The sequence below is a fragment of the Aspergillus fijiensis genome, assembly GCF_003184825.1.
Source record: "Aspergillus fijiensis CBS 313.89 unplaced genomic scaffold BO72scaffold_1, whole genome shotgun sequence".
In the NCBI taxonomy this organism is placed as follows: domain Eukaryota; kingdom Fungi; phylum Ascomycota; class Eurotiomycetes; order Eurotiales; family Aspergillaceae; genus Aspergillus; species Aspergillus fijiensis.
In genome coordinates, this window is record NW_024468977.1 from 930345 (window position 1) to 955785 (window position 25441).

General features: G+C 54.8%; 6 protein-coding genes and 1 non-coding gene across 7 annotated transcripts; 1 reads left to right on the forward strand and 6 right to left on the reverse strand.

Annotated features, from left to right (window-relative positions):
- Positions 1-1567: 1567 nt before the first annotated feature.
- On the reverse strand, positions 1568-5033 carry BO72DRAFT_482408 (putative PHD finger domain protein (Ing1)). Its single transcript, XM_040947724.1, has 5 exons — positions 4123-5033; positions 3131-4011; positions 2803-3008; positions 2030-2737; positions 1568-1974 (listed from the first exon to the last, which is right to left on the reverse strand). Exons 1-5 carry the CDS (start codon positions 4711-4713, stop codon positions 1916-1918), a joined length of 2445 nt encoding a protein of 814 aa, XP_040806801.1. The 5' UTR covers positions 4714-5033; the 3' UTR covers positions 1568-1915.
- A 243-nt stretch (positions 5034-5276) lies between these two features.
- On the forward strand, positions 5277-5348 carry BO72DRAFT_t2. The gene has a single exon. It is a non-coding gene; the product is annotated as a tRNA-Ala (tRNA).
- Positions 5349-5602: 254 nt separating this feature from the next.
- kgd1 (alpha-ketoglutarate dehydrogenase KGD1) lies at positions 5603-9384 on the reverse strand. The gene is made up of 3 exons (XM_040943626.1): positions 6894-9384; positions 6460-6833; positions 5603-6406 (listed from the first exon to the last, which is right to left on the reverse strand). The coding sequence occupies exons 1-3, from the start codon at positions 9122-9124 to the stop codon at positions 5868-5870; spliced, it is 3144 nt and encodes a 1047-aa protein (XP_040806802.1). The 5' UTR covers positions 9125-9384; the 3' UTR covers positions 5603-5867.
- A 635-nt stretch (positions 9385-10019) lies between these two features.
- BO72DRAFT_443663 (uncharacterized protein) lies at positions 10020-13676 on the reverse strand. Its single transcript, XM_040943627.1, has one exon. The coding sequence runs from the start codon at positions 13472-13474 to the stop codon at positions 10241-10243; it is 3234 nt and encodes a 1077-aa protein (XP_040806803.1). The 5' UTR covers positions 13475-13676; the 3' UTR covers positions 10020-10240.
- Positions 13677-14205: 529 nt separating this feature from the next.
- Positions 14206-17670, reverse strand: BO72DRAFT_443664 (uncharacterized protein). Its single transcript, XM_040943628.1, has one exon. It carries the CDS (start codon positions 17264-17266, stop codon positions 14573-14575), a length of 2694 nt encoding a protein of 897 aa, XP_040806804.1. The 5' UTR covers positions 17267-17670; the 3' UTR covers positions 14206-14572.
- Positions 17671-20155: 2485 nt separating this feature from the next.
- On the reverse strand, positions 20156-21454 carry BO72DRAFT_10672 (FMN-binding negative transcriptional regulator). Its single transcript, XM_040938914.1, has one exon. The coding sequence runs from the start codon at positions 21249-21251 to the stop codon at positions 20415-20417; it is 837 nt and encodes a 278-aa protein (XP_040806805.1). The 5' UTR covers positions 21252-21454; the 3' UTR covers positions 20156-20414.
- Positions 21455-24273: 2819 nt separating this feature from the next.
- On the reverse strand, positions 24274-24765 carry BO72DRAFT_491281 (uncharacterized protein; the record flags this gene model as incomplete). Its single annotated transcript, XM_040948180.1, has 1 exon — positions 24274-24765. One exon carries the CDS (start codon positions 24763-24765, stop codon positions 24274-24276), a length of 492 nt encoding a protein of 163 aa, XP_040806806.1.
- Between the last annotated feature and the right edge of the window lie 676 nt (positions 24766-25441).

Sequence of the window (25441 nt, forward strand, 5' to 3'; positions counted from 1 at the left end):
TTGAGCTTTACATATATCGATGCACGTTTCACGCATGACACGTCTACCGAAACTACTCCGCAAATCGAATGGAAAGGTCACTTGTATTTGGATTCTACTAAAATCTCGCCCATTGATTGCCTGTCCAAGTGCCAGTCAACTAGCCAACGGATGAACCATATACCTCCAGCACTCCTTATTATGGCATCCGCTACGGCTTGGAATCTGTTGTCGACGGGGGTCTGGCAGGCAGGCAGGCAGGCAGATAACTACAGCGTTCTTAGTCTATCAGTAAAAAGGCAAAGTACCCATGCTCCCGGCCGCTAACTTCCCCAAAGTAAAGCACGACACCGACAAGCCCTCCGATCAACCAGCGCCTACCCTCGTCGATTCTGAAACAAGAAAGAAGACGATCAGAGAGGACGGAAGGTCGGGGTAAGAAAGAGTCTAGGAAAGAGACCACCAGGAAGAAGGAGTCCCCAAGCTTACACTTACTTTTAAAACCTGCGAGCTTGGAACTTCAGTTACAGCCAGATACCTCCCTCCTCTTGAGATCACCGAGGGCGAAGGTCCTGAAAGTTGCTTTCAGAGGTGTACACCTTCTTACAGGCTAACTGGCATGCCCATTCGAGTCCCTTCCCGGACAATATAGCCAGCGCCGCTTTGGACACCAGCGTAGGACGTTCGATCCTAAGCGTCAGCACTACTTCAAGGGCCGCCCTGAGCTCTTCAAGGACCAAATGCCCAGGGGACTGTTGCGCAGTCATTTGATTTTAGTTGAATGCTTGTTTACTTTTTCTTTGGGACTGGACTGGGGGGAGGAAGCTGGGCACACACAAGAGGCGGGAGACACCAAAAAGTCCCGGGAAAAGGGTACTATAGGTTCTTTAAGTACCTGGCTGAGACTATAGTACTCCGTAGACCGCCTCTAACTAGCGTATCCTACTACTAGAAGGAAGGCCTATCTATTTCTGGAGTTCCTCCCCATTTCTAGACCAACCGACCTCGAGAACGGGTTCATCTTTCCTGCGAGGCCCAGACTGGCGGGCACGTCTCGATGCCCCGAGTCTCTCACGTGGACAGCCGGTTGATGACCCTGATGAGATGAAAGCTTGAGCAACATGAAAGGATGTGCTAAAAGCTTTCGCTCTCGCTCTTCATCTCCCCGCAGTTCTATACTAAACGCGACGCCATCGTAAGTATAGCAGACTTGGGCATGGGCATGAGTCAGAAAGCGAGTGGATGTGGAAAAACAAGCACTTTTGACCATATTTCTTTGTTTCTTTCCTTCCTTTCAGAGTCCACTTACGCCGAGACAATGTACAAGTTAACGTGAGCAAGCAGAAGCACATATAACGACTATCGAGGCACGGGACTGGTATACACATACCGACCACCCAAACAACAAGATTACAAACACCAGTCTGTTTTCTTTCACATTGGAGCACCTGAAATCTGGGAAGAGCTGAAAGTATTACTCCTGGAGCTGCCTTTCAGTCCGACGATACTCTCTTTCCTGGCTGGTTTCTATATGGGATTGTTGAGATCTGCCCTACCTTGATTTCTGGCTGCCAATACCAAGCCAATGATCGACTGTGTGTATGAGATTTCAAGATCCTGCGGCCTAGCACTGTTCTTTATGTGTCGTTGACTTTGAACTGAAATTGATTGGGGGAAAGAATAACAGGTAGTTTCAATGACAGTTTCCGAACGTCCACATTGTCTGCGTACCGTCTGGGGATCACACTTTCTAGCAACCGACCAACCTCATCCATAAACACAGTAGATGAGAACCAACACCTAAGCCACAAATCCTATTCCAAAGTATATACCATATCGAATACTTCTATCTATCCATGGATGAAAAACTCCCCCTGAACTCCAATGTCCTGTCCTGTCCAACTCGCTCCATCCAACCACAGCAAAACAGCTCTCTTCAACGCCCACTACGACTCCGTCGCATGTTATCCTTGCACTCGTTACAATACCATTTCACTGTCGCCAAAAATGTTAGCCGAGATCAAATCAAATCAAACATGAAAAAACATACCGTTCTTGCCAGGCGGTTTCGTCAACCCCACACACGACAGATGGAACCACTCGCGCGGACAGGCATCGTTGTCACACGCCACCATCTCACCGAAGCTGATCTCATTGCAGTAGCAGTACCGCGGCTCGCCGTCCTCGTCCTCGTCGTCGCCCTCGTGCAGGGATTCCTCCTCCTCCGACACCGCCCGCTGCGGCACCACCACCGGCACGCTGCCGTTCTTCTTGTGCGAGCGTTTCGTGGTAGTCGTGGTGGTGGCGGCGGGAGCGAGATCGGTGCTTCGAGTTGGGCGCACACGCTGCGTCGTTGTCGTGGCGGTGGCGGTGGCGGCGGCAGCAGCAGTAGCAGCAGCGCTGGTGGACGATTCTGTGAACGTCGGCAGCACGGGGGTGGAGGTCTTGGAAGATCGGCCCTTGGGTGGCGGGTTCGGGATCAAAACCGGGGCAGGTGCAGGCGCCGAAGCACTAGCAGCATTCGCAGCAGTGGTAGTAGCGGTAGCCGGCGGCGGCGCTGGTGTTTCGCTGGGTTCGATGGATGGTGTTGGCTTGCCGCCGTCGGTGTCCTCGCGCTTCGTGCTTACTGGCACAGGCATCTTTGCCACGTCCATGCCCTCGTCGGCCATCTCGCGCGGGGTTTCGTTGGCCGAGCTGGGGGTGGCTTGCGGTTTGGCTGTGCTTTCTTTGATGACGGTCTTCGTCTCGGTTGTTTTGTCTGTGACAGGAATATGTCAGTTGAGACTGCAGCAATCGCAGCCGAGAGTCTAGAAGAAAACTCACTGTTCCCGGCCACACGATTGGAGGCGGATGACGATGGGCGCTGACGGCCGTTGTTTGCCGGTCCGGCAGTCTGCTGCGCACGGGAAGACTGCGGTCGTGCCGCACCGGGGCCTGGACTGGCTGCGTTGCGTGGGATCGTGGCTGCAGCGACAACCGGCGAAGGGGCGAGGATTGGCGAATCGGCCGCTGAGTTGCCTTGGTTGTTTCTGTTTGGTCACCAAGAAGTCAGTATCAGCTCGTGTAACAACAATCACAGCAACAAAGAAGACTTTGTTTTCTTTCGCAACTGCATGATCAGACGAAAACCCCCAAACATTCGCAACCTTACCTCTTTCGTGAAGCCGCGTTGGCATTCGGCGCACGCGATCTCTTCTTAGTGGCACCCCCCGCACCGCCAGCACCAGCACCAGTAGCATCTACATCCTTGGAGCCAGCCCGGCCTGCAGCACCACCTGCAGCACCGCCTGCGCCGCTCGCTGACCTCTCCATCGCAGCGCCCGTATCCACAGGCGGCGGCCTCTCGACCTTCCTCCGCTTCGCCTGACCGGAGGTACTGCCACCCTGCCCAGCACCACCGACATGTTCACCAGCCTGGCCTCCGGGACCAGCAGCGGCAGCGGCGCCTCCTCCTGCACCGCCTCTAGCCTTGCCACTCTGTCCTCCCTTCCTGCCACCACCACCTCCACCAGCAGCAGCCCCGCCAGATCCCCTCGCTCCATCATCCAAATCCGAATCCACATGGGTCGGCCCTAGCCCAGCCCCCGCGCCGCCCCGCCGCTGCCTCCTAGCCATAGCCGCCTCGCGTCTAGCCTCACTCCGCGAGGAACCCTCCGCATCATGGCCAGCTCCATGCCCATGGGCCCCATGCCCATGCGAATGCCCATGCCCATGCGCCAATTCCGTCTTGCCGGACCCCGTAGCATCGCGCCTGGGACGGTCCGTCGTCTTCGCGCTACCAGCGCCGATACCCACCAAGCGATTCGAATAGGCCCAATGCGACAAGCTGCCCAGGCGGGCCTCGTCGCTGACCTCGCCCGCGATGAAGGGGAAGACGGCATCGAGGCGGGTAAGCTGGCGATCAAGCTCGTCGTTGGCATTCGAAATGACATGATTCTTCTCATCGGCGGTCATCATCAGATCCGACAGCGTGTGCCGGACACGGTCGAAGAGGAGGCGACGATTCTTGCTGGCGGGGGATTCCGAGGGGGGCTGTTGTCATTCCGGGTTTAATTAGCATCGTGACCCACGAAAAAAAAAAAAAAAAACATCTCGATGACCCGTATTGGCAGTAGCAGTGCAGATAAGGGGGGAAAAACATACCATCGACCCAATCCCCAGCCCCAACCCCAAACCATCACCATCCACCCCCTCCCCGTCTCCCTCCCCAAGACTCCGCCCGCAATCCCCCGACCCATTCTCAACCAACCCAAACCCCGACCCCGACCCAGACCCAGAAACCGGCCGCGCCTCCGCACTCGCCTTCAACAACTGCAACAGATTCTCCTCCAGCGCCCACGCCTTGGCGTCCACCTCCTTGAGCAGGGAATTATGCCGCCGAAACTCCCGCGGCAGCGCCGTGATGGCGTCGGTGAAGTGGGTGAGCGCCGGGTAGAAGCCATGCGGGATCGGGGTGGTCGCGTTGGCCGCGGCGTGGTCGGCGGCAGAGGAGCGGTGGTGGAGACCGGAGGAGCCGCCGCCGGTGGTGGTGGTGCCGTGGCCGAAGGCGAAGGAGGACCGGGATTGTGTCTTGGAGGTGCGCGAGGGGTTGGTGCGCGTTTGTCGGGGTTTTGTGGTGGTGGTGGTTGTCGTCGTTGTGGTGGTGGTTGCCGTGGCTGCGGTTGTGGTTGTGGGATTGGGGTGGGTTGTGGAGGAGGTGCTGGCTGGGAGGTTGGGTGGGAGTGTGGTGGTCATTTTGGTGGATTTCTCGTGAGAATCTTTGGGAGAGAATAGAGAGGCTTTTGTGGGAAGTGGGGAAGAAGGAGAGAGAGAGAAAGAGATTTAGAAAGTAAAGACAGAGGAAAAGAGAGAGAGGAGAAAAGTGGAGGGAGGAGAAATGAGGATAAGAGAAGAAGAGGATTTGCGTCTTCCACCTCAGTGAAACAACACAATCTAGCTGAAATGGTGAATTGACCCAGCTGGAAGTAGATCTTAGACGGAGACAGCACTGCTGATGCTATAACCCACGGAAATCACCATAGGCGCAACAGGCATGAGAAAAGCAGGAGAAGTTGTAGCGCCGAAGATAAGTAAGTTGAAGTGCTGGCTTGCGGTGCGGAGAAGGAATGAGCCCCATCAGGTGATTGACGCCTGGGCCCTCAGGCATCGACATTCCTTAGTCAGAGCCGGGTGTCAACACAGAAAATGACATCACCTGCCCGGATCGAGGGGTGCTACGCATACCGGCTGGGCAAGTTCAACCTACTCAGTGACTACTTAGCCACAAGACCAAAGTCAAGTGACAGTTTTCAACAATTGGGGCTGTGGTTTAGTGGTATAATATTCCCTTAGCATGGGAGAGGTCCGGGGTTCGATTCCCCGCAGCTCCATCTTTTTGCTGCTTTTCTTTCCGACCTTCAACACCCGTTGTTGGTTTATTCTGTTTCAAAGGTTCCCTCCCGTGTTATTTTTTATTTTATTATTTTTTTTTTTTCGCTCGGTCATCGACGAGACACCGTACAGCAACGACAACACCCCCGAGCCATCTTCCCACTGCAAGCACCACAGTGTACACGACCCGTGCCAATACCTACGACAACCACCAGGTCTCACATACCAAACACGTACGCTGCTGCGAAAGAACTAAACAGAGAAAATCATATCAATGTCTTAATTTACACGCGTGCGCTAAACACATGCAAGGTATCGGCAGGCCAGACCATCTAACATGTGCAAGAACGACACACCAGAGCTCCGACACACGCAAGCAGGACTTGTTGTATAAACCATCGTACACTATGCTTTGTAGACAAAGGAAAAGAAAACCATACAGTGAAGACCTAAATGAGTTGACACAAAACTAGCTCCTTCCGCCAAACCCAGAAAAAGATGTCCCAAAAACCCCCACTCTACTCGCCCTTCAGGCGCTCCTGGTGGACGCTGAAGGCATCCTCGAGGAACTCCTGCTCCTCCTTCAAGTGAACGGACTTGAGACCAGTGGCCACAGAGGCACTCGGGGCACGACCGGCGTAGAGGACGTGGCGGCGGTTGTGGTGCTCGGTCTGGTTCAACAAGGTCTCGATACGAGGCTGAGTGTAGCTCCAGGCACCGGCGTTCAGGGGCTCCTCCTGGCACCAGACGATGTTGCGGGCGTTGGGGTAGCTGTCGAGGTTCTCCTTCAGCTGAGCCCAAGGGAAGGGGTGCAGCTGCTCGATGCGGGTGATGGCGGTGTTGCGGATGTTGTTGGCCTCACGGTGCTTCTGAAGAGCGGCGTACACCTGGCCAGAGCACAGGATAACACGCTCGATCTTCTCAGGCTCGTCGATCTCCTTGCCGTGGCCCTCATCGGGAATGATCCACTGGAAGTGGGAATCGCCAGTGAAGTTCTCGATATCAGAGCGGGCAATGGGGTGACGGAGGAGGGACTTGGAGAAGAAGAGCACAAGAGCTGTGACTAGAGTCAGTTTGGAAACAGGATAACAGAAGGCAAGGAGAACATACGCTTGCGGAATTGACGGTGGATCTGGCGACGCAGGATGTGGAACAGGTTGGCAGGGCTGGTCATGCAAGCAATCTGCATGTTGCAGTCCTGGTGCTGGCGGTCAAGCTTGTCCGCGGAGGGGAAGATACGGGGCTCCTCGTTGCAAAGCTGCAGCCAGCGTTCCATTCTACCGGAAGAGTGCTCGGGACCCTGACCGTCGTAACCGTGGGGCAGAGACACGACGAGACCAGAGCGCTGGAGCCACTTGGACTCGCCGGAAGCGATGAACTGATCGATGATGACCTGAGCGTTGTTGGCGAAGTCACCGAACTGGGCCTCCCACATGACCAGAGCGTTGGGGGAGGTCAGGGAGTAACCGTATTCGAAACCCAGACTGCAGACAGATTAGCATGAGTAGGAGACTGCAACTTGTAATATCCAGGCAAGAACTTACCATCCGAATTCACTGAGGGAGGAGTTGGAGATGACAAAGCTACCCTGCTTCTCGGAAATGTCCCGGAGAGGGGTGTAGGTAGTCTCGTTCTCCTGGTCGTGGAGAACAGCGTGGCGCTGGGAGAAAGTACCACGCTCAACGTCCTGACCGGAAACACGGACATGGTAGCCCTCAGACACGAGAGAGCCGAAGGCAAGAGCCTCAGCAGTAGCCCAGTCAATGTTCTTGCCCTCATCGACGGTCTTCTTGCGGTTGGCCAGAATACGCTTGAGGTTGCGGTGGAGAGTGAAGCCCTCAGGAGCACCGCTGATCTTGCCAGCAATGTGCTGCAGGAGAGAGGTGTCAACACCGGTGGGGAGGTGAGGCAGAACCTCGTTGGCCAGCTCCTTGGGGGTCTTGAAGCCGTTCCAGGCAGAAGTGAGCCACTCCTTGCCGGTGGGCTGGTAGTCCTTGCTGCGGTCGAAGCTGTCGTTGAGCATGCCCCAGACCCACTTCTTGTGCTCGTCAATGTCCTCCTTAGTGAAGGTACCCTCGGCGATGAGCTTCTCGACGTACTTGTCGAGCTGAGCCTTCTGCTGAGCAATGCGCTTGTACATCAGGGGCTGGGTGAAGGAAGGCTGGTCGGTCTCGTTGTGACCCTGCTTACGGTAGCAGACAATGTCGATGACAACATCACTCTTGAACTCGGCGCGCCAGTCAGCGGCGACCTGGCAGACGTAGTTGACAGCCTCAACATCATCGGCGTTGACGTGGAAGACGGGAGCATCGATGGACTTGGCGATGTCGGAGCAGTAGGGGGTGGAACGAGAGTAACGGGGATCGGTGGTGAAACCAATCTGGTTGTTCACAATGATGTGAATGGTACCACCGGTGGAGTAGGCAGGGAGAGAGTGGAAGCCCATGGTCTCGTAGACGACACCCTGACCAGCAAAGGCAGCATCACCGTGGAGGAGGACACCCATGGCGGAGTCGAAGTTGGTCTCGTCCTTGTTGTAGTGCTGGATCGAGCGGGTCTTTCCGAGGACGACGGGGTCCTCAGCCTCCAAGTGGGAGGGGTTGGCGACCAGGGAAAGCTGCACGCGCTTACCCGAGGGGGTCGGGCGCTCGAAGTTCATACCCAGGTGGTACTTGACATCACCGGAGCCCTCGTCGGACGGCTCGGCGGAACCAGCGAATTCGCTGAAGATGGATTCGTTGGGCTTACGGACGACGTTGGAGAGGACGTTCAGACGACCACGGTGGGGCATACCAATGACAATGTCCTTGATACCGTAATCGACACTGCGGTCGATCAAGGCCTTCATACCGGGCACCAGGGTTTCGCAACCCTCCAGACCGAAACGCTTATCGTTGGGGAACTTGGTGGCAAGGAAGGACTCGAAACTGTGAGACCAGATCAAGCGGTCGAGGATACGGCGCTTGTCATCGACGGAGTACTTGTAGGGCTCGGGGACCTCGAAGCGGTCACGAATCCAGTCGCAAGGCTTACGGTCGGGGATGTGGATGTACTCAACACCGTAAGATCCGCAGTAGATCTTCTCGCAGGTAGCGATAATCTCGCGCAGAGTCATCTTCTTGCGGCTCTCAGTAGCAAAGCGGGGCAGGATACCGGGTCCAAGAGTGAACTCCTCGTCGAGATCACGCTCCGTGAAACCGTAGTGGTCGAGCTCGAGCTCCTTAGGCTTGTTGTAGCCGAAAGCCTCGGCCTCACCACGGATACCAAGAGGATCAATCTTGGCCTTGTGGTGACCACGAGCCTGGTAGGCACGGACCAAAAGCTGAACCTTCAAGTGATTCGTGACATCGGTACCAGCGGCGAAGCTAAGACCCTCACCGGGCATGTTTTGAGGGACACCGCCCGTAGGGGTGGGAACGAGCGTGGGAGGGGGCTGGAAGGCCTGAGAAACGGGCATCTTGCCTTCCTCCATGTTCTTGAAATACGTTTGCCATGAGATGTGAACGCTGGAGGGGTCGTTCTTCCATGCCAGGTACATCTCATCGACATAGTTGGCGGTGTTTCCAGAGAGGAAAGAATCGTTGGCATCAACGCCCTCAGCGGACTGGGCGTAGTGACGTTTGCTGTTGACCACCGCCAGAGGACGGCGAGTGGTCAAGCCGAGTTTCGAGCTGCGGAAAGACACATTTCTGGCGCTGGAAGCGAGGGAGATGGATCTTGTGCAGGCGGAGCGCATGCCGCTGTTGGCGGCCTTGACGGCTGTGGAGCGAAACATGGCGGGAATTTTTGCTGATGCGGTTTGCGACGAGCTTAAGATGATAGAAAGGCAGATGAATGTTGTGGAGAGGGAGCTGTTTGATCTGTTGACGCGTCAATTGGCATGTTAGCTAGAGCTTCATGTTGCGGTCATCACTGCGGGATTTTTTTTCGGCGGACCAAAGGAACACGCACGCTGGGAGAAGAAGGGTTTCTAGGATCGAAAGCAGGTGTCGACTATTGTTGCCGTAGCACCTGAGCAAAAACGGGACTCATCAGAGAGTGAACACACTCTCAATAAACAAAAGGAATTCAAGAGGGGAAGCCTCTAGGTGTTGTTGTAAGGTGGAGTAGAGAGGAGAGAGGAGTAGTAGTAATGGAAGAGAGGAGATGGGAACGGGATGGGAGGGAACTTGGAACTGGCAGCAGGACAGAGACCAACAGCCAGGCAAGGCAGAGGTTTGCCGAGAATAGTACGGAGGTACGGCTATGACGGCCAGCGCAGCTGTGGCTGATGCGGCTTGCAGGTGAAGCCACAGCTGACTCATCCCGCTTTGTCCGTTTCCACTGCGGACCGAGGGAATTCTCAGTCACAGCGGATGTCCAGCGATGCCCAGCGATGCCCAGCGGTGGCGGGCCGGACTTCCCGGTTGCGGTTAAGCAGCAGCACCGCCACACCCGGCTATGAGCATTTCCCGGGCCGGGTTTTTGCGGGAGGGCACGTGGACCCAATGACATCAAATGCAGGCCGGGCACGCGGAGCACTCCAGCGCTGCTGGTCAGCCCTGCTGCTCAGACAAATCTACAAGTAGGAGCCCTAGTCTCGATCTTGACCCCAGACCCAGAGCAACAAACTTCGATCGGCGTCGTGTCAGAAGACCCTCCTTACGGGGATCAGATCATGCGTGCGTGCTGACAAAATCACGGGGTTTCATTCGCTAACAGAACAGAACAGTACAAGCCGCTGCCTTTCGCAGCAAGGAGGTATTATATAGTGGGCATCAACATCATTATGTATATAGGGCAAAGGTCACCGACATCGCTTGAGAATTTGACCAAGATGAGTTATATACCGCGGTGGTCTCGCCTGTACCTCACCTCCCAAATTGTTCAACATAGTGGGGATCCTACTCGATCAGATAGAAGAGTTCTCTTCATCGCCCAGAGAAGGGTCCAGACGCTGTTCCGCGGAGGTCTGTGACCATCGCAGTTTCTCTGATCTCTCAATGGGGGACTCTGCGGCACCAGAGCCACCGAATGCGTCCGGGGGAGCAGTCAGGACCGTGGGACTTGCATCGGAGATGTAGCTCGCGCGGTTGGACGATGTATGGAGATAGGGAGGGGGGCTGCCACTGCTGCTGCGGAGGCTTCCATTGCTCCCGCCCCAGGCGCCCCGTCGAAGGCGCATCAACGCGCTCAGGGACATTTCGTCGTCCATACTGCTCGCGAGGTCGACCAATTGGGCGAGCCCAGGACTCGGCAGCGCGGGATTCGTAGCACCATGAGCCGCCAGCGAGATGACCGAGTTGCGCGTGCTCCATTCACTCCGCTCGGTGATGGGGGTGAGACTGGGCTCGCGGAACTTGCCCCGACTGCTGAAGCTCCGCGAGATCCCTTCGACGCCCCGGGGACCGAAGTAGCCGCCGTTGGTGAGCTCCGTGCTGCAGGTCCCCAGAGACTGTGCGTAGAATCCGAACTCTTGACCGTAGAAACCGTCATCGTCATTCTCGAGCGCTTCCGCGTTGGCCGCGGCAATAATCGGGTCATCGTACAGCAAGGCGTCGTTATCATCGTAGTCGAAGTCGTCTAAGACTTCGTCGAAGCCCAACCCATCAACGGCCTGGCTAAGATGGCTGTCGTCCGATATAAGCCCGGAAGGGGTGTCCATCGTCTGCGCTGTGCTTGTCTGGCCCACGGACCGCTCGCTGATGCTCACAGAGCGCCCGAACCTCTCGTGTAAGGAAGTGTCGTTGGCTACTTTGGCCAGGGCGTCGTGGAAGGCCCCGAGGTTGTACTCGGATAAGACTCCGCCATGTGGTTTTGGAGGCGCAAGATCCGTCAGTGCCTCAAGGGTGTGGCCGTAAATCCTAGATGTGTCTGCTTGATACTCGCTTGCTATGCTTGGAGCATGTCGGAGACCGCCATTGTTCTCCGATAGTGCCTCCTCAGGTTCACCGAGACTCGCAGAGGTTTCGTTCTCCTCCGGCTTTCCTGGGGGGTCGGAAACGAGGCGTGGAGCCACCGGCTTCCGCTCATACAGATGACTTGTTTCGTCGTCAAAAACCGACTCGTCAAATCTCTCGCCCTGAGTAGTCAGCTCGCCGAACTCTCCATCATCGAAATACAAATCATCTTCGTCCTCCTGTATCGGCTGCGGAGCGACTGGCTTCCGCTCATATAGATGACTAGTTTCATCGTCAAATACCGACTCGTCGAATTTCTCGCCCTCAGTGGTCAAGTCACCGAACTCCCCGTCGTCGAAATACAAATCATCATCGTCGTCGTCAATCGGCTGTGGAGCCATTGGCTGTACACTCTGAACCAATTGCGGAGTCTCAACAGACGATGCCGTCGCCGTAGGCAAAGACTGAATGCTGGAATCATGCTCAGGAGCCGCCGCCGGCTCTCCGTTCGACAGATTTGGGGAGTTTTCCGCCACAGGAGCAGGAGAATCTCCAGCACCGTCATACCCCGGAATTCCGGGTGTTAGCGGGCTCCCGACGACGGGAGAGAGTTCGGGAGCCAGCCACGACTTATTGAGGATGTTGCCCGTGCCCGAGAAGCCCTGAAACTCAAAGTCCTCGTCTGCATCGACATTCACCCCGGGGATCTTCTCTTCAAAGTCGTACATGTCATCGAGGATATCGGCATCGAAGTCTTCGCCGTCGCTGAAGCCCGGATCTTCCAACTGGGCCTTGGCCCTTCGCGCGGCCTCCTTTTCTTTGTGTTTCTCCTCCAGAAGCTTCTCCTGCGCCGACGACTCCACGCCGTTCATGTCAAAACTGAATCGAGAAGCATTACTCTTGAAGTGCTTGGGCAGGCCCAGGGACTGGTGAGGCATCATCTCGATGGTGTCCTCGTCATGTCCAGCGGCAGGCTCCTGTTGCTTCTCGGACCGGTCTTCTGTATCGTCCTTGGCGCCAACCTGCTCATCGGGCGACTCCGCAGGCCCGCTCTCCTCCGGGATCGTCGAGGGCAGCTTCCGAGCAAACACGGGGAGCGCGCTGGAATCGGGTTCCGCCAGCGAGGGATCTGTCAACAGAGAGGACTGCAGATAGGCTTTGCTCTCGACTTGCAACACCTGCTGGCTGTCCTCCTCAAAGTGTTCCTTGAATACGGGTGAATATTCTGTGTGCCGCCTGGCTTGCTCATTGTGTTGGGCGGCGTGGGCTGCCTGATCCGCACAGGGGGCAATCGGCTCGCTGGACGACTGATGATAGGCGTCGCGGAGCAGTACCGGAGGCGTGGAGTGATTGCGACGCGGACGCGGCGCAGAGAAGTCATGGACGATCTTCCCGCGAATCCGGGGATCGTAATCGTCGGGGATCGCCGGGACCAGGTTGCGGGCGGAGTTTGTGGTGTCAGCTGTGCGGAGGCTTGTTCCCTGGTGCGAGCGCCTCCGGGCGAGGAGTGACATGGGATTCAGTAGATGCAGCCTGGTTTTGCCCGACTTGTGATGGCCATGTTCTGGCCCCAGATTGTCCCGGTCTCCCTGCCGACGATGGCTGCCGCCATCACTCTTGTAGTCGCGCTGCGAGGTGGCTGTCTTATCGGCGGGCGATGTTATATCGGGAGAGGTCTTGAACCTGAACGGGTGACTCGAGGATGGCATGCTGGGGGTCGAGTATCGTTTGAGGTGGGGTTCGGAGGCTTGGTGATGGGACGAAAGTAGGTTTTTGCCTATGGAAAGCCGAAAGGGTGAGCTCGTTCGGGGGATGTCTCCGTCCCCATGGTGCGGACGCGAAACTGCAAAGGATGACTGCGAGTAATTGGACTGGGAGGTGAGGGCTGGATCTCGATCGCGATCTTCAGAGCTGGAGTCGCGCAGGGTGTGATTCTCGAACGATGAGGAGGCCACTGCAAGGTTGGCGGAGGTAGAAGCGGGCGCATTAATTGGGCTCGCTGACACGGTAGCTGTTCTCTTCGAATCCGACGTCGGATCGATTGGGCTCGGTCCTTCGGCGGCTGGTGAGGGGTCGGCGAAAGCGGGAAGAGTTGCTGTGTTATTCGGAATGACGGGGAGTTGGGGAGGAGTGTGGGATACCACTAGGCCTTTTGCCGTGGGCTGCGCAACGGACGAAGAAACGAGGGATGCGCTCGATCGGCGGTGGTCGCGACGCCAGTAGGAGAAGACTGTGGAGGGGGCCATGATGAGGAATGCGCCAGGAGCACCTGGTGGTGCATCCGAGTGAAGGTAGCGTCTAGAATGTGAGAAATCGCATCCAGAACATTTTTTTGGGCGAGTTGCTTAGATCGTCCTGGGCAGGAATGTGAGGTCAAAAGTTTATTAAAATGAATATGTACGAATATGTACAAGTAGTGAGTGAGGACAGCGTCTGCCTGTAGAGAAGAAGAATGGAAGAGAGAAAGAAAGAATCATTAGAGTATGGAGGATGCAGGATAATTTGGCGTGGGGCAATTCAATCCACCATGATCCAGGTCTACTACTCCGTACTAGTCTAGTCTCCATGTCTCACCCGGCGCGCCGGCGGCGGTCCAATGGTTGAGATTCAAGGGGGGAAAACCGTTTAATTAGGTACTTTAGGTACTTTACCTAGTACTAAGGTCCTTGACTATCTTCCTGCTCATCTCGTTTTCTTCCTCTTTTTTTTTTTTTTTTTTTTTTTTTCCCCCTCACTAGTCTTGCCTATTCAGTACTTCTTGCTGCACGCGAGACTTAGTCCTGTCTCAAATCAGGGGCACGGACGGGTTCACCACCAAACATCCGAAACATTCACACGAAGTGAGTGCTATTGACAGAGGAAACCGGGGAGAAAGCATAGCCGAAAACGATGATGACCAACAGATTGCATGCATGCAGTAGTTAGTCGGAATTGAGATAATACCTACCTAATCTACTCCGTACAGAGCACCTCTTATCTTTGCTTTTCTTTCACAAGCTACGGAGTACTACTGGCCACTGCATGAATTGCCCCCCGCCAATGCTGTGCAACTGTGATGAAAAGATAGATTGGTTACTATTTTTAGACGGCCGAAGACGACTCAGCATTGGAGGAATGTGGAATCGGGTAATTCATACGGTATAATACACAAAAACAAACCCGCTAATGTAGAGAGGATATCACCACAAATACTGACAAGACAAAACAAACAAGGCTCCAGAAACACAAATCGAGCTCAACGCAATACCGTAGAATGCATCCGAATCGAAGATCGAACATAGATAGGCAGAGCAAGGAGATGGACCGGCCAAAGGGAAACGAGAAGGAAGCTGATCAGACAGTTACTAGACGATGCTCTGCCTCCAGCGATCTATGACCTCCCGTTGACCGGGGTGGATCATAGGTCTCATCGTTTTGGCGGGATGCTTGTTGGGTGCATAGCTGAGATGACTGACCCCCAAGATAGCATCGCTGTAGAATGTATTGGGGTGTGCCATCCCAGAGACATATGGAGCAGCCCTCGCAGCTGCGTATCCGGCCTGAGGCCCGGGGTACGTTGGCATCTGCCGCAACGACAGTCGGGGATCTTGGGAGTAGTGCTGCTGAGCTGTCCCTTGTGGCACGGGAATATCTTTAGGAGGCGGCCGCTGCATGGCGGAAGGACGTCGGGCATGCAGAATATCAGCCATGCTTCTCCGATACCGTGGGATCTTCAGTGTCGAGTTGTTCAGAGCTTCGGCTTCCGCCTCGCGCTGAAGGCGAGCTCGCCGTTGCGCCAGAGTCTCATCCTCGGGCGGGATCGCATCAGCCTTGCCCTTCTCACCGTCGGCTCCGACGTTGTTAATCTCCGCGAGGATCTCGCTTGCGAACTCGCTGTCCGCAACAGTGGACGGAGCCTGGTCTTTGGACTTGAGTCGCTGAAGACGTTGGGCTAGGGTTTCCTCCTCATCGCCGCTTTCCTCGGCTGCAGCCATGGCCTCTTGCACCGTAGCTGCATACATGGTGTTTGACCGCCTATCGGGAGTGCGTGGTGGGGGCTCCCCCCGGAGGCGGGCTCGACGCCGGCTCAGAGGTTCCGACTCTTCCATGGCTCTCTTCTCCATCAGACCCAGCGGGCGCGCCTCTTCCGTCGCGGGCGCCTTTTCAGGGAACAGCATACCCAGCGGGACATCATCGTCGTCTCCCTCGTCCGGTTTTTGAGCATCTGCACTTTCCCAGGCCAGAGTGACTGGCCTCTGTCGCCGATGTTCGCTCTGCTTCTGAGCAACAGCATCCATTTGAAGGAGCGTGGACTGGAGCCCGAAGGGACCCGCCACGGCTTTCTGCCGTTGTTTGAGCTCGTTCTTTCGCATTTCCAATTCTGCCATGAGTGTATTTGGCGGCCCGGTAAACTCTACTTCAGGTTCAATTGGATGGGCGATGTCTTCGTCGTCGTGGTGAACCACGTCCGCACCGCCAGTTGCGCCATACTCATCCTCACGTAACAAGGTACCTTCATGCATGTCTGCCGCCTCGGCTTCGGTCTGTTTGTAAAAGCGATCAGAGGTCACTGGCCTTTCTTCCAGCTCCGGGTCGGACAAGCGGCGGTCGAAGCCAAGAGTGCTCCGAGAGGCTCGCTTCTTCGAATGATCAAGCAGACCCCCGACGGAAGGTTTACGTGTGAGCTTGGCATGACCCGCCGCGCCAGCAATCGGATGGTCGGTAAACGCACTCACAGGGGCGTGTGCTGATGCATCAAGTATACTGTCTAAGGTGGCTACCGCGGAAGCCTGAGTCAGTTCTAGATTAAGTGGCACCGATGGCTGTTCGAAGAAAACGCTGGCACGGAGCTGTGGCGGCAAAGCTGCCACCTCCTTGTCTCGCTTGAGAGCAGCGTTGCCGTCCGAGTCCTGCTGTGACAACCACGGGGCTGATTTGCGGTTATCGACAGGAATTGAGCCTAGAAGCTGTGTGCGGCGCTTCTCTCTCTCCGCGCCGGGTTTTCGCGACAGACGAGGGGGCAAGTTCAACATCATTGGCACCGGTGCAGGGTAATAGACCATATCTTCGCCGGCCTGTGGTTGCTTGTAGGTTTCGGATCGGCTTGCGAGCGGCGGGCGGGTAAGCGATACTCGGCGCACCAGGTCTTTCTCCGAGGGAACATAGTGCACGCCGTCGAAGTCAGTGAACAGGACTCGAGCTTGCTGGTAGGTGTCAGTCGAAGCCGCTGTGCACGGACGTTCGAGTTCCTCGCCCAGTAGGTGATTGTAATGCTCATGGTCGACAAGTCGAAGCTCCCCTGGGGCGGGCGCAGAAGGGGGAGGAGGGAGGTACGGCATGAGGGGCGTGTGGTTGGTAGGTGCCGCGTACGACGGGTTAGGACCATGCTCCGATACTTGAGCGAGGCGCGAGACAGACTGGATGGAGCCATGACGGGACGACAGGCTGGCCTTAAAGCCGTCTTGGTTGTTGGTATAGACCGAGGAGCCACTGGACCTCCGTTTCTGCTCCAAGTCCATCTTGCGAATCTCGTCTCCAATATTGGTCGAGCTCATACTCATCCGTTCAGCACTCCTCTCCAGACGTTCCACATTATTGACATAGGCTCCTTGCAGGGACTGTAGACCGGGGGTCGGATGGTTGAGCGGGATGGGCTCTCCGGAAATGGGGCTTCGGAGCGGCGGTTCGGAAGGGGAAGAAGCGATGGTGGTTGCGGTAGTGTCAAGCGGAGGCACGCGACGGGAACTCTTGGGACTTTGGGCTGCGGAGGAGGAGTGATCGGCGGGTAGTTCGTAGTCATCGTCTTCGACCATGTCGTAGCTGGTTGAGGTGATCGACCGGATCATCGAGCCTAAACCGCCGATGCTGGAACTTTCGGCTGACCTGGCAGGTTGCAGATAGTTGCCAGCGCCGATATGGTCCACATCCAAGGGAAGTGGTTGGAAGGATGCATCATGGTGCTGGGACTGGAGGGAAGAACTGCGGGAATGCTGATCATCAGAATCGCTCGCATTGGAAGCGACCTCGTGGTCGGCCTGTAAGACGGCGTTGTATTCCATGATCGAACTGTGCTGAGGAGATGATCGCGAGTGTCCAAGCCATAAAGGGGAGAAAATAGTTCACTCAGCAAATCCCAGTTTTAACGTGGTCAAGGCAGGAGGAACAAGGCGAGAGCAGATTAGAGTGAGAGGAAAGTCAGATGTTCTGGCACAGATAAGAAATGAGGGCGGGCCTGCACTACCGCGATACCCCCCTGCAAGAACGGAACTAGCAAGGATAGAAGAGGAGACGAAGGAGACGAAGGATGGGAATGGAAAGAGAAGGAGGAGGAAGAAGAAGGGGAAGAAGGGAAAGAATAAAGAGATCCCCTTGGATAGAAGATATTATCAGCTCCGTCCTGGCATTACGCAGTCGGGGAAAATAATAATTGAAGATGGGGAGGAGGAGGGGGGGGATGTTTTTGGGTGTGGAAGTAATGTATTGTAGAGGAAGGTCTTGTATTATTGTCATCTTTTTTTTTCTTTTTTGCCTGGGTTGCTAAATTTGGGTGGCCGAACCAGGCTGGACCGAAAGCAGTGGAGTTAAGTTACTGTGAGTGTGGGAAAGAAACGGGACCAACTAAGTCTCTTAGGGGGGGATCCGCCACGCTGTTTGCACCAGACAAGGGTAACTTGTACAATACCGTACAAAAGATTCACACATGTATACAACTGCATTCAATTAACTACAACAAACTGTTCTAGGTAAGTGGTCAGGAGACAGTTCGTGCAGTAGTCGCTAGTCACACATGTAAGTTAACTGTACATCAGGACTACAGAGCACAGAAGGGCTCGTCCTGAGCAAATCTTTACAAGATACAGTCTCCGTATTCCGTATACTAAACAGAGAAGCACTGTACTCTGTATGATGCTGTCAACGCCAAATTGCCGGTATGGGCTAGCTCAAATTGTCTGTTTCAGGGTCTTCTGCTGAGGGAGTGGAAAGGACAGCCCCTGGGGAAAATGTCTTACGTACCCGAACTCCCTCAAATCCACCCCCCCCCCCCTTTCTGACACGGACACCACATATCCATCCCGACAGCACGGAGTACGAAGCAATACATTCGATGATCCTATCAGTACAGTATATACCACCTGGAAGCTTTCAGCTGGTCGATCTTCGACACGAAGGTTTGCTTATCTGACTCGAATGACCGGGGGGAAACATCCCTTCCATACCGGTATGCCGCGGTAATCGTTGGCCGTTGTATCTATGCTAGCCAGTAGTTACGGAGTAGGAGGTAGTTAGTGGGGAATCTAAGAGCAAAGGGCTAGGCGATCGACTGGCTGGATGGACGTTCCGTACAGCAGTATCCCTCACATACGTATCCAATGCCCTTCTCCCTTTATCCAACTGTGCAGCAGCGTCGGGTGGGAGAGGCCGAATATACCGCCCTTTCAAAGCCTCACCTGCTGTCACCTTTGAAGTCATCGTCCGCCAACAGCTTCTCCTAACTACTTACATATGACGGTCAAGTCGAAGGTTAGGGTTTCTACCTCCCTCGGGATATGACAGATACTCAGCCGCAGTTCAGGAATCCTTGCTCAAAGAGATTAAAGCCCCACCCGCAGGTTCACTGCAGTAGTTCTTGACCCATGCCCAGAGATCTTGTGGCTGTACGTACTATGTAGAAGGCATTCTAGTCTCCTCCATATTTCAGTCTCAACTCACCTATACCACAGCGCCTTCCGCATCCCAACATTTTCCCTCATTCCCCGCCGTCGACCTTGAATTACGCGAGCATGCATCCAACTGGCCCAAAAAGGCCAGCTACGAACCCACTCACGAACAACAAAAACAAAAACAATCAACAGCCGAGCAATGACCTCATTCTCCCAAAAATCGCTCAGAGAAAATCCACGGGCTGAAAAGCGTGAGAACTAACTAACATCCCCGGCAAGTGGGGAATTATGACGCTATGGGCTCAATCTCCCACCAGGAACGCATTGAAGGCTGAAGCTATCCAAGGCGGTTTTGCTGTCTAGCGCCGTCCTCCGCCAGACTAAGAGGATAGGGCCCAGACATCAACGGAAGTCGACAGCCAACAAGGTGTGTCCGGTGCTCGGATACGCTCCACCTTCATCCAAAAAATGAGCCCCACTTCCATGATTTGCGAAAAAGAGGCGCCGTAACAGAACCACTGCACCTCCCCACAGGTGGCCCCCCCGGGCCCCAATCATCAGGACTAAAGATTTAAACCCTGGGGTTGTTGGTTGCCTTGAAGGATCCTTGTCTAGTGTGAACGGACTCGGGGTTTCGGGAAAAACGGATCAAATTCAAGCAATTTAAACGACCGTCAGCTGAGACTGAGAGTAAAAGAATGTCGCATCTATTTATCCGATCCGCTGTGCATGGCTGGGTGATTTGTCCGTGGGCGATCAGTGGCCATTGGCAATCAGCCTGCCGTTCTGTTCTGACGGATCAACAAATGATAATCGGTCAACCGCACAAGCCGCCAATCGGTAGGGATGACGTTGTCGGTGACGGATGGTAGCCACTGGGCAGTTCAGCCTTACTCGGAAACTTCCGTCGGACCGTCTACGAGACATGGATGCTTTCGATGTTTTCAGGTTTGGATGTTTAAGCCTCTCGCGTTCACCTCCGCCCGATGAAGTCTCACAGAACATTGAGGGCGATAGTAGTAGCTTCATGTAACGACTGACAGAGGGGCTAACAATATGGTATGCATTCAACCTCTGCCTCTATTCTTGACCCCATAGTCACCGGGTTCATCTCACACTGAAATGGTACAACCACATGGCTCGAACAATGTGCCTTCACTAAATAGCCCAACGTCATCTCGACAGTAACCTTCTTAGAATGATAATGCCGGCGACTGCCGTGGGATCCCCCCAGAATGTTCCCACCTGTTTTCAAGCTAGTAAAGAGACGTAACGTACGATATTGGCTTCAGATTCCAACAACCATATGCTGACCTTCCCAATTTGACGCAAAGAACATGCACTCCTGACGTTTGAAAACAGCGAGGCTCTAATGCACATTCCTCCATCAGCAAATAACGAGGATCTCGCCAAGCGAATCCACAATCTACTCGGGCCCATACACATATGGCACCAAATCGCAACACAGACCTAATGAATCCCATAAATCAGCATCCCAGTATCAGTTTAACTCCTGTTGTACAACACACAGCCCAGCCCGCACAGATCAAACCTCCCCCTCCCTGGCCCCAACCCTCTCCTTCTTCTTCAACTCCATCAACTCCGCCCTCTCCCTCACCGTCCCCGCGACCCCCAACCCAGTCTCCCCCCCCAACGCCTCAAACCCCCTGATCACCCCCTCGCGATCCCCCTTCCCCATCTCCTGACTCATCTTCACCTTCCCCTGCAACCGCTCAATGCGGATCTCAATCCCGATGATATTCTTCTTCAGCAACTCGACATAGTTGACCGGCGCATCCGCAACCGCCCACGGCTTCTCGTACCCCATGATCCGCGTCTCCGCCTCGCGCGACAGATCCTCCACCTGCCGCTGCAGGTAGGCGCCCGTCGCGTCGGCTTTGCTGTCGCAGTACACCCGGACCCTGCCGTACACCTGGGCGGCCGAGTAGTTCCAGGTCGGCACCACCTTGCCGGTGGCGGGCTTGGTCTCGGTGTAGAATTTGGGCGTCACGTAGTGGTGGTGGGGGCCGTTGAAGAGGACGAGCACCTCGTCGGGGAGCTCGAGGGCCCCGCTGCTATTGCTGGCGGCTTGGTGGGCGGCGAGTGCCTCCATCAGGGCCTTGGCTTGCGGGTTCTGTTTGGCCATGTGGCCGCGGAGGGTGCCGAGGTGAGTGGTGGGTTCGGCGGTGGCGGCGGCGGCGGCGGCATCGGTGACGGGCGGAAGAGACTCGGGCACGTCGAGGACGAAAGGGATGTGGCTGGTTTGGAGGAGCGGGTGGGCCGGGGATTGGATGGCGGTCGTGAAGATGCCCAGCGGGTTGTCGCGGATGAGTTGGTGGAGGTAGGCGATGCTGGATTCGGCGTGGATGGCGCGGAGATACATCTTGTTGTTTCTTGTTGAGTTGGTTTTGGTGGTGGTGAGAAAGAGAGGCGGGGTGGGTGCCGGGTTTGATTTAGAATGAAAGTTGTCTCAGGAGGATACTGGCTTTATAGTCTAATGAACTTGCATCAATTGGCTCTGATAGAATGATTTCCAATGTGGTTTTTGTGATTCAATTGTGAGTAGGCCCACCGGTCTGTCTTATTGACAAGCCCCCCCCCCCCCCCCCCCCGCAGACCGTTATCGCCTATCGCGTGAGGTTCTTAGGCTGGTGAGTCAGATTTCCAACTGGCCTGATTGGTACACTGCGCCGAGGCCCGCGGAAAAAGAATGTCACTGCGGAGTAGTCTCGCGTGAGTATGTCTTCTTTGGGTGCTTGGCTCAGAATTATTGGGGCTGGGACAGAGAATTGTTAGAAAGTTGATTGAATGACTCTTCTTGACAATGGTTATGGTTAAGGTATACCTTAATAGCTGGATCCAAGGTTGTTGATCTAAGGGAGAAATACTTTTTGTCAGGGGCGCTAGTACTCTCTCGGATTAGTGACTGAGTAAATTCGCCGTGCGGAAAGAAGACAGCCAATCGGAGATGGCTCTATTTCGATGACGCTTGCCCGTTTGGGAATGTATCGGGAGTGGGCCAGGGATCAATAGATCTATAATATTGTGGACTGCATGCAGATATTTGGCTGTCTGAAATAGTTCCCTGCTGCAGTGAAACTGAGCACATATTTGCCACATAATTGAAAATTCTTTGAATTCGTTACCTGCCTGCATCGCTCTTTATCCTGCCTTTTCTTCTTGATCTGTTCGCAATAGAAGACCGCCCAGAGAACATCAATTCTACATCAACCTGTTGTCATCGTCACCGTAGAAAATGTTTTCTTGGCAGAAGACTTATATCTCACACTGTGGGCGCGGAGATTGCAAGGGAGTCGTCACCAGAAGGTGTTTACATTGCAGTTGGCGTGACTGAGTCACAAGCGCTCAAGAAGATATACCATTTCGGCTTTCGCTGATCTTAAAAGAAGATCTCGCAGAAAGACCCCAAATAGCATCTTTCGACTTGCGATTGCTCACTTCAGACTTTCCATCGGAGATGCAAGATTGCAGCCGCATGCTGGCTCAATCCCTAGCGAGCAACATATATCTCAGAACATTGAAGGTGATCAGATCAATTCAACCCGCATTGAGATGGCGCTACCGCCACCATCACCCTCGCCAAAGAGATACCGTTCGTGCCGTCACCAACACCCACACTCCCTGGTGCAGTGGGAATACATAGGTCTTCGGCCAGTTCCTCGGTACTACCCCCTTCCACGCACGAGGCTTGACACAACAATCGCAGTCAGCAAACCTACAGCAGCCACCCCGCGGCCGGCACGCCTGTGCCTTCTTTTTATAGGGCTCCAGTCTCTGAGCCATCTTCGAAGCTGCCCGGATCCAAGCACCCTTCACCGGGTACTCATCACTCAGTGCCTTGACTTCTGCCAGTTCGTCCGTGGTTGCACCGAGGCCTTGTGGGATTCTCGTATGAGCTGGTTCCGTTGCATCGAGTGGTCCTTTGTCGAGTGGGGAACAGAGTCCTTGAGGTCTCGAGCTTCGTCAATCTGTGCCGCTAACCGGGCATGGCGCCGATCCAGAGCGCGAGCCTCAGCCACGAGAGCGTGTTTCTTCTGGAGGTAGTCGAGTCGCAAGGCCCGCTCCGAGTCGGGGGTTTGAACCTTTAGCGACTAAGCTGACTAGGGCGAGGAGGCGAGGGCGATGGGCTCGCTCACAGTAAGCCTCGAGACCCTCCCACAGGTCAGTCCCGGCATGCGCAAAGACCTTGCGTCGTCGTGACGGAAGCGCACAGAAGCCCAACGAGCATTTCCAAGATCGCAAAGGCGAGGGCCATCAGTAGTAGCACCAGCAGCAGCCATATCACTGCATTCAGCATCTTTTGCAGTTGTGGAGATCCATGGGGCAAAGGTCAATTGTGAATTCTGCGGAAGTGGAAGACAAAAAGAGTGGGATGCTGGAGACAGATTCGAAGACCGGACCAGAGGAACAGATAGCAAACAGACATTAAGATTAAGGTCCAGGGTGTCAGGAAGTCTTAGATCACATCAAAAAAATGCTCTCCTGAGATCTCATGCGATAAGAACCCGGGAGCAATCTCAGAGTCATCAGCCAACCCCAACCGAGAACGATTCGATGTTTCAGTAGAGCACGTGTCCCCTCTGCACCCTACATCTCAATTCCTGAGACATGAACATCTTAGACACCTGAGGTGCTCCACAGACAGCACTGATATAGCCTACAAATTCAGCCCGCACAAAGAGAGCTAACAGTAAATAGCCACTTCTTCCTTCCTTCTTATTTCCATGTGGGCTGTACTCCGAGGTGTCACCGAGCATAAGACTACTCATTGGGCATTAACTAAAGCAGTTATAGGGGAACCTATAGTCCCGATCTTAGTTCTTTGCGAAGTGATCCACAAAGGCTAAGCTTAACGCTGAGACAACTCTCGGTGGTCCTGCCCGGTCAGTTATCAGAGACCCACGGCCGAGGCTTTGGGCTATTACCTACCCAGAAGAAACATCGACTATCTCGGGATATTGCGGACATCCCTGATAAAGCGTATATTCTACAGAACCTTTTGAGAAGAAATGAGATGACCTTTACAGGTGTTCGGCTAATGCATATGACCAAGAACAGAGGTAGTTTCATTGTGCAGCTGGAGGCCTAGGAAGACCTAGCTAAGCGTATAATCTATCTATTAGTAGGAAGAGGTATCGATTTGCGACAATTAAAATAGGGCAACTCAAAGCTTCGACTCTCGTGGTCCAAAATATTCAAGTATCGCTGTAGCTCAAGTATATTGTCAATAAGTCTACCACACATGGTAATCTACATCAAATAACACCTGCCACTGGCTACCTAGCCAACCGATCACCGACCTAAACCATCACAGGGCCAAGCCGGAGATCGACCCAAACCCCAACGGCAACATCCCAGTCCTAGCCCAAACCCTCACTCCCAATCTAAACAGACTCATAGTTCCCCCGGTAGCGCTTCACAACCGTGAATGTGCTGTCAGACGTGCAAGTATTCCCAGGGATGGTAACCTCGCCACTGCAGGTGCCGGTGATGCCGGCGCTGATGCCGATGAAGTCGAGGGACTCCTTGGCCTTGCCGGGGTAGGCGGTGCCGTCGGGGTCGTAGGCGCTGCAGAGCTTGGGGCTGCCGTCGAAGGCGGACTCGCAGCCGAAGGTCCAGGTGCCCGTGAAGCAGTCGGAGGTGTACTGCACCTTCTCGCTGTTGTCCATGCAGGGCGCGTAGCCGCCGGGGTCGGCGTTGTTGTAGATGGTGTTGCCATCGTCGTCGGTCAGGGTGAAGCCCTGGGAGTAGCCGCTGCCGGCGCCCTGGATGTCGCTGTAGGAGTCGGCGGCGTAGAGGAAGTGGATGATGTCGGTGGTCGCGACGACGGTGGAGGTTGTGGCGCACAGGGTGAGGAGGAGGGGTTTGGCGAGCATCTTTGCTGGATTTTCTGCCTTTGGTAGGATAAAGAGATGAGTTTGACTTGGGATGAAAGGAAGAAGGAGGAGAATTGAGATGGTGGTTTGTGTGATGATGGAGGGAAGTGTCTGAGAGGATTGGGGGGTATTTATATTCATGCTGCGCCTTTACAAAGAGCGTAAACCGCGAGCTTCATCCGTCGTTCCAGGGCCTGGAGGAGAAGGTCTTCACGATTTCGTCAGAGAAATCATATACAACAACTTGGAAGGCCATGCGGGGCCGTTTTGGGGGCCGGAGAACGGATCTATTGCGGCGGCTAGAATTAACTTGGTCAAGCGAGATCACCTCCCCCCGTTCTCTATTACCCAATGCACCCTGACGCTGATGAGTGAGTCCCGAAGACTTCCCTTTGCGGGCAGCCAGCCTCATCTCCCCCGAAATTGCGGAGTTGCAGCCTCGTCGGTGTGGGGTGCTTGTCCCACCAAGCTTTCGCGAGGTGGCCATTGAAGGCTTGGTAGGTGGGGCCTGGAGGCTTAGCTGGAACTGGGGCAAATCCTTCAGGTCTTCCATCGCCAGATCCTGCTCGCTACACCTGCTTCTTGAGTAGAATGTTAGCCATGAGCTATTGCTTGATTTATGCTACTTGCTGTTTATGACTTGCTTTCCAAAACGGGCTTGGCAGAAGGAGGAGAC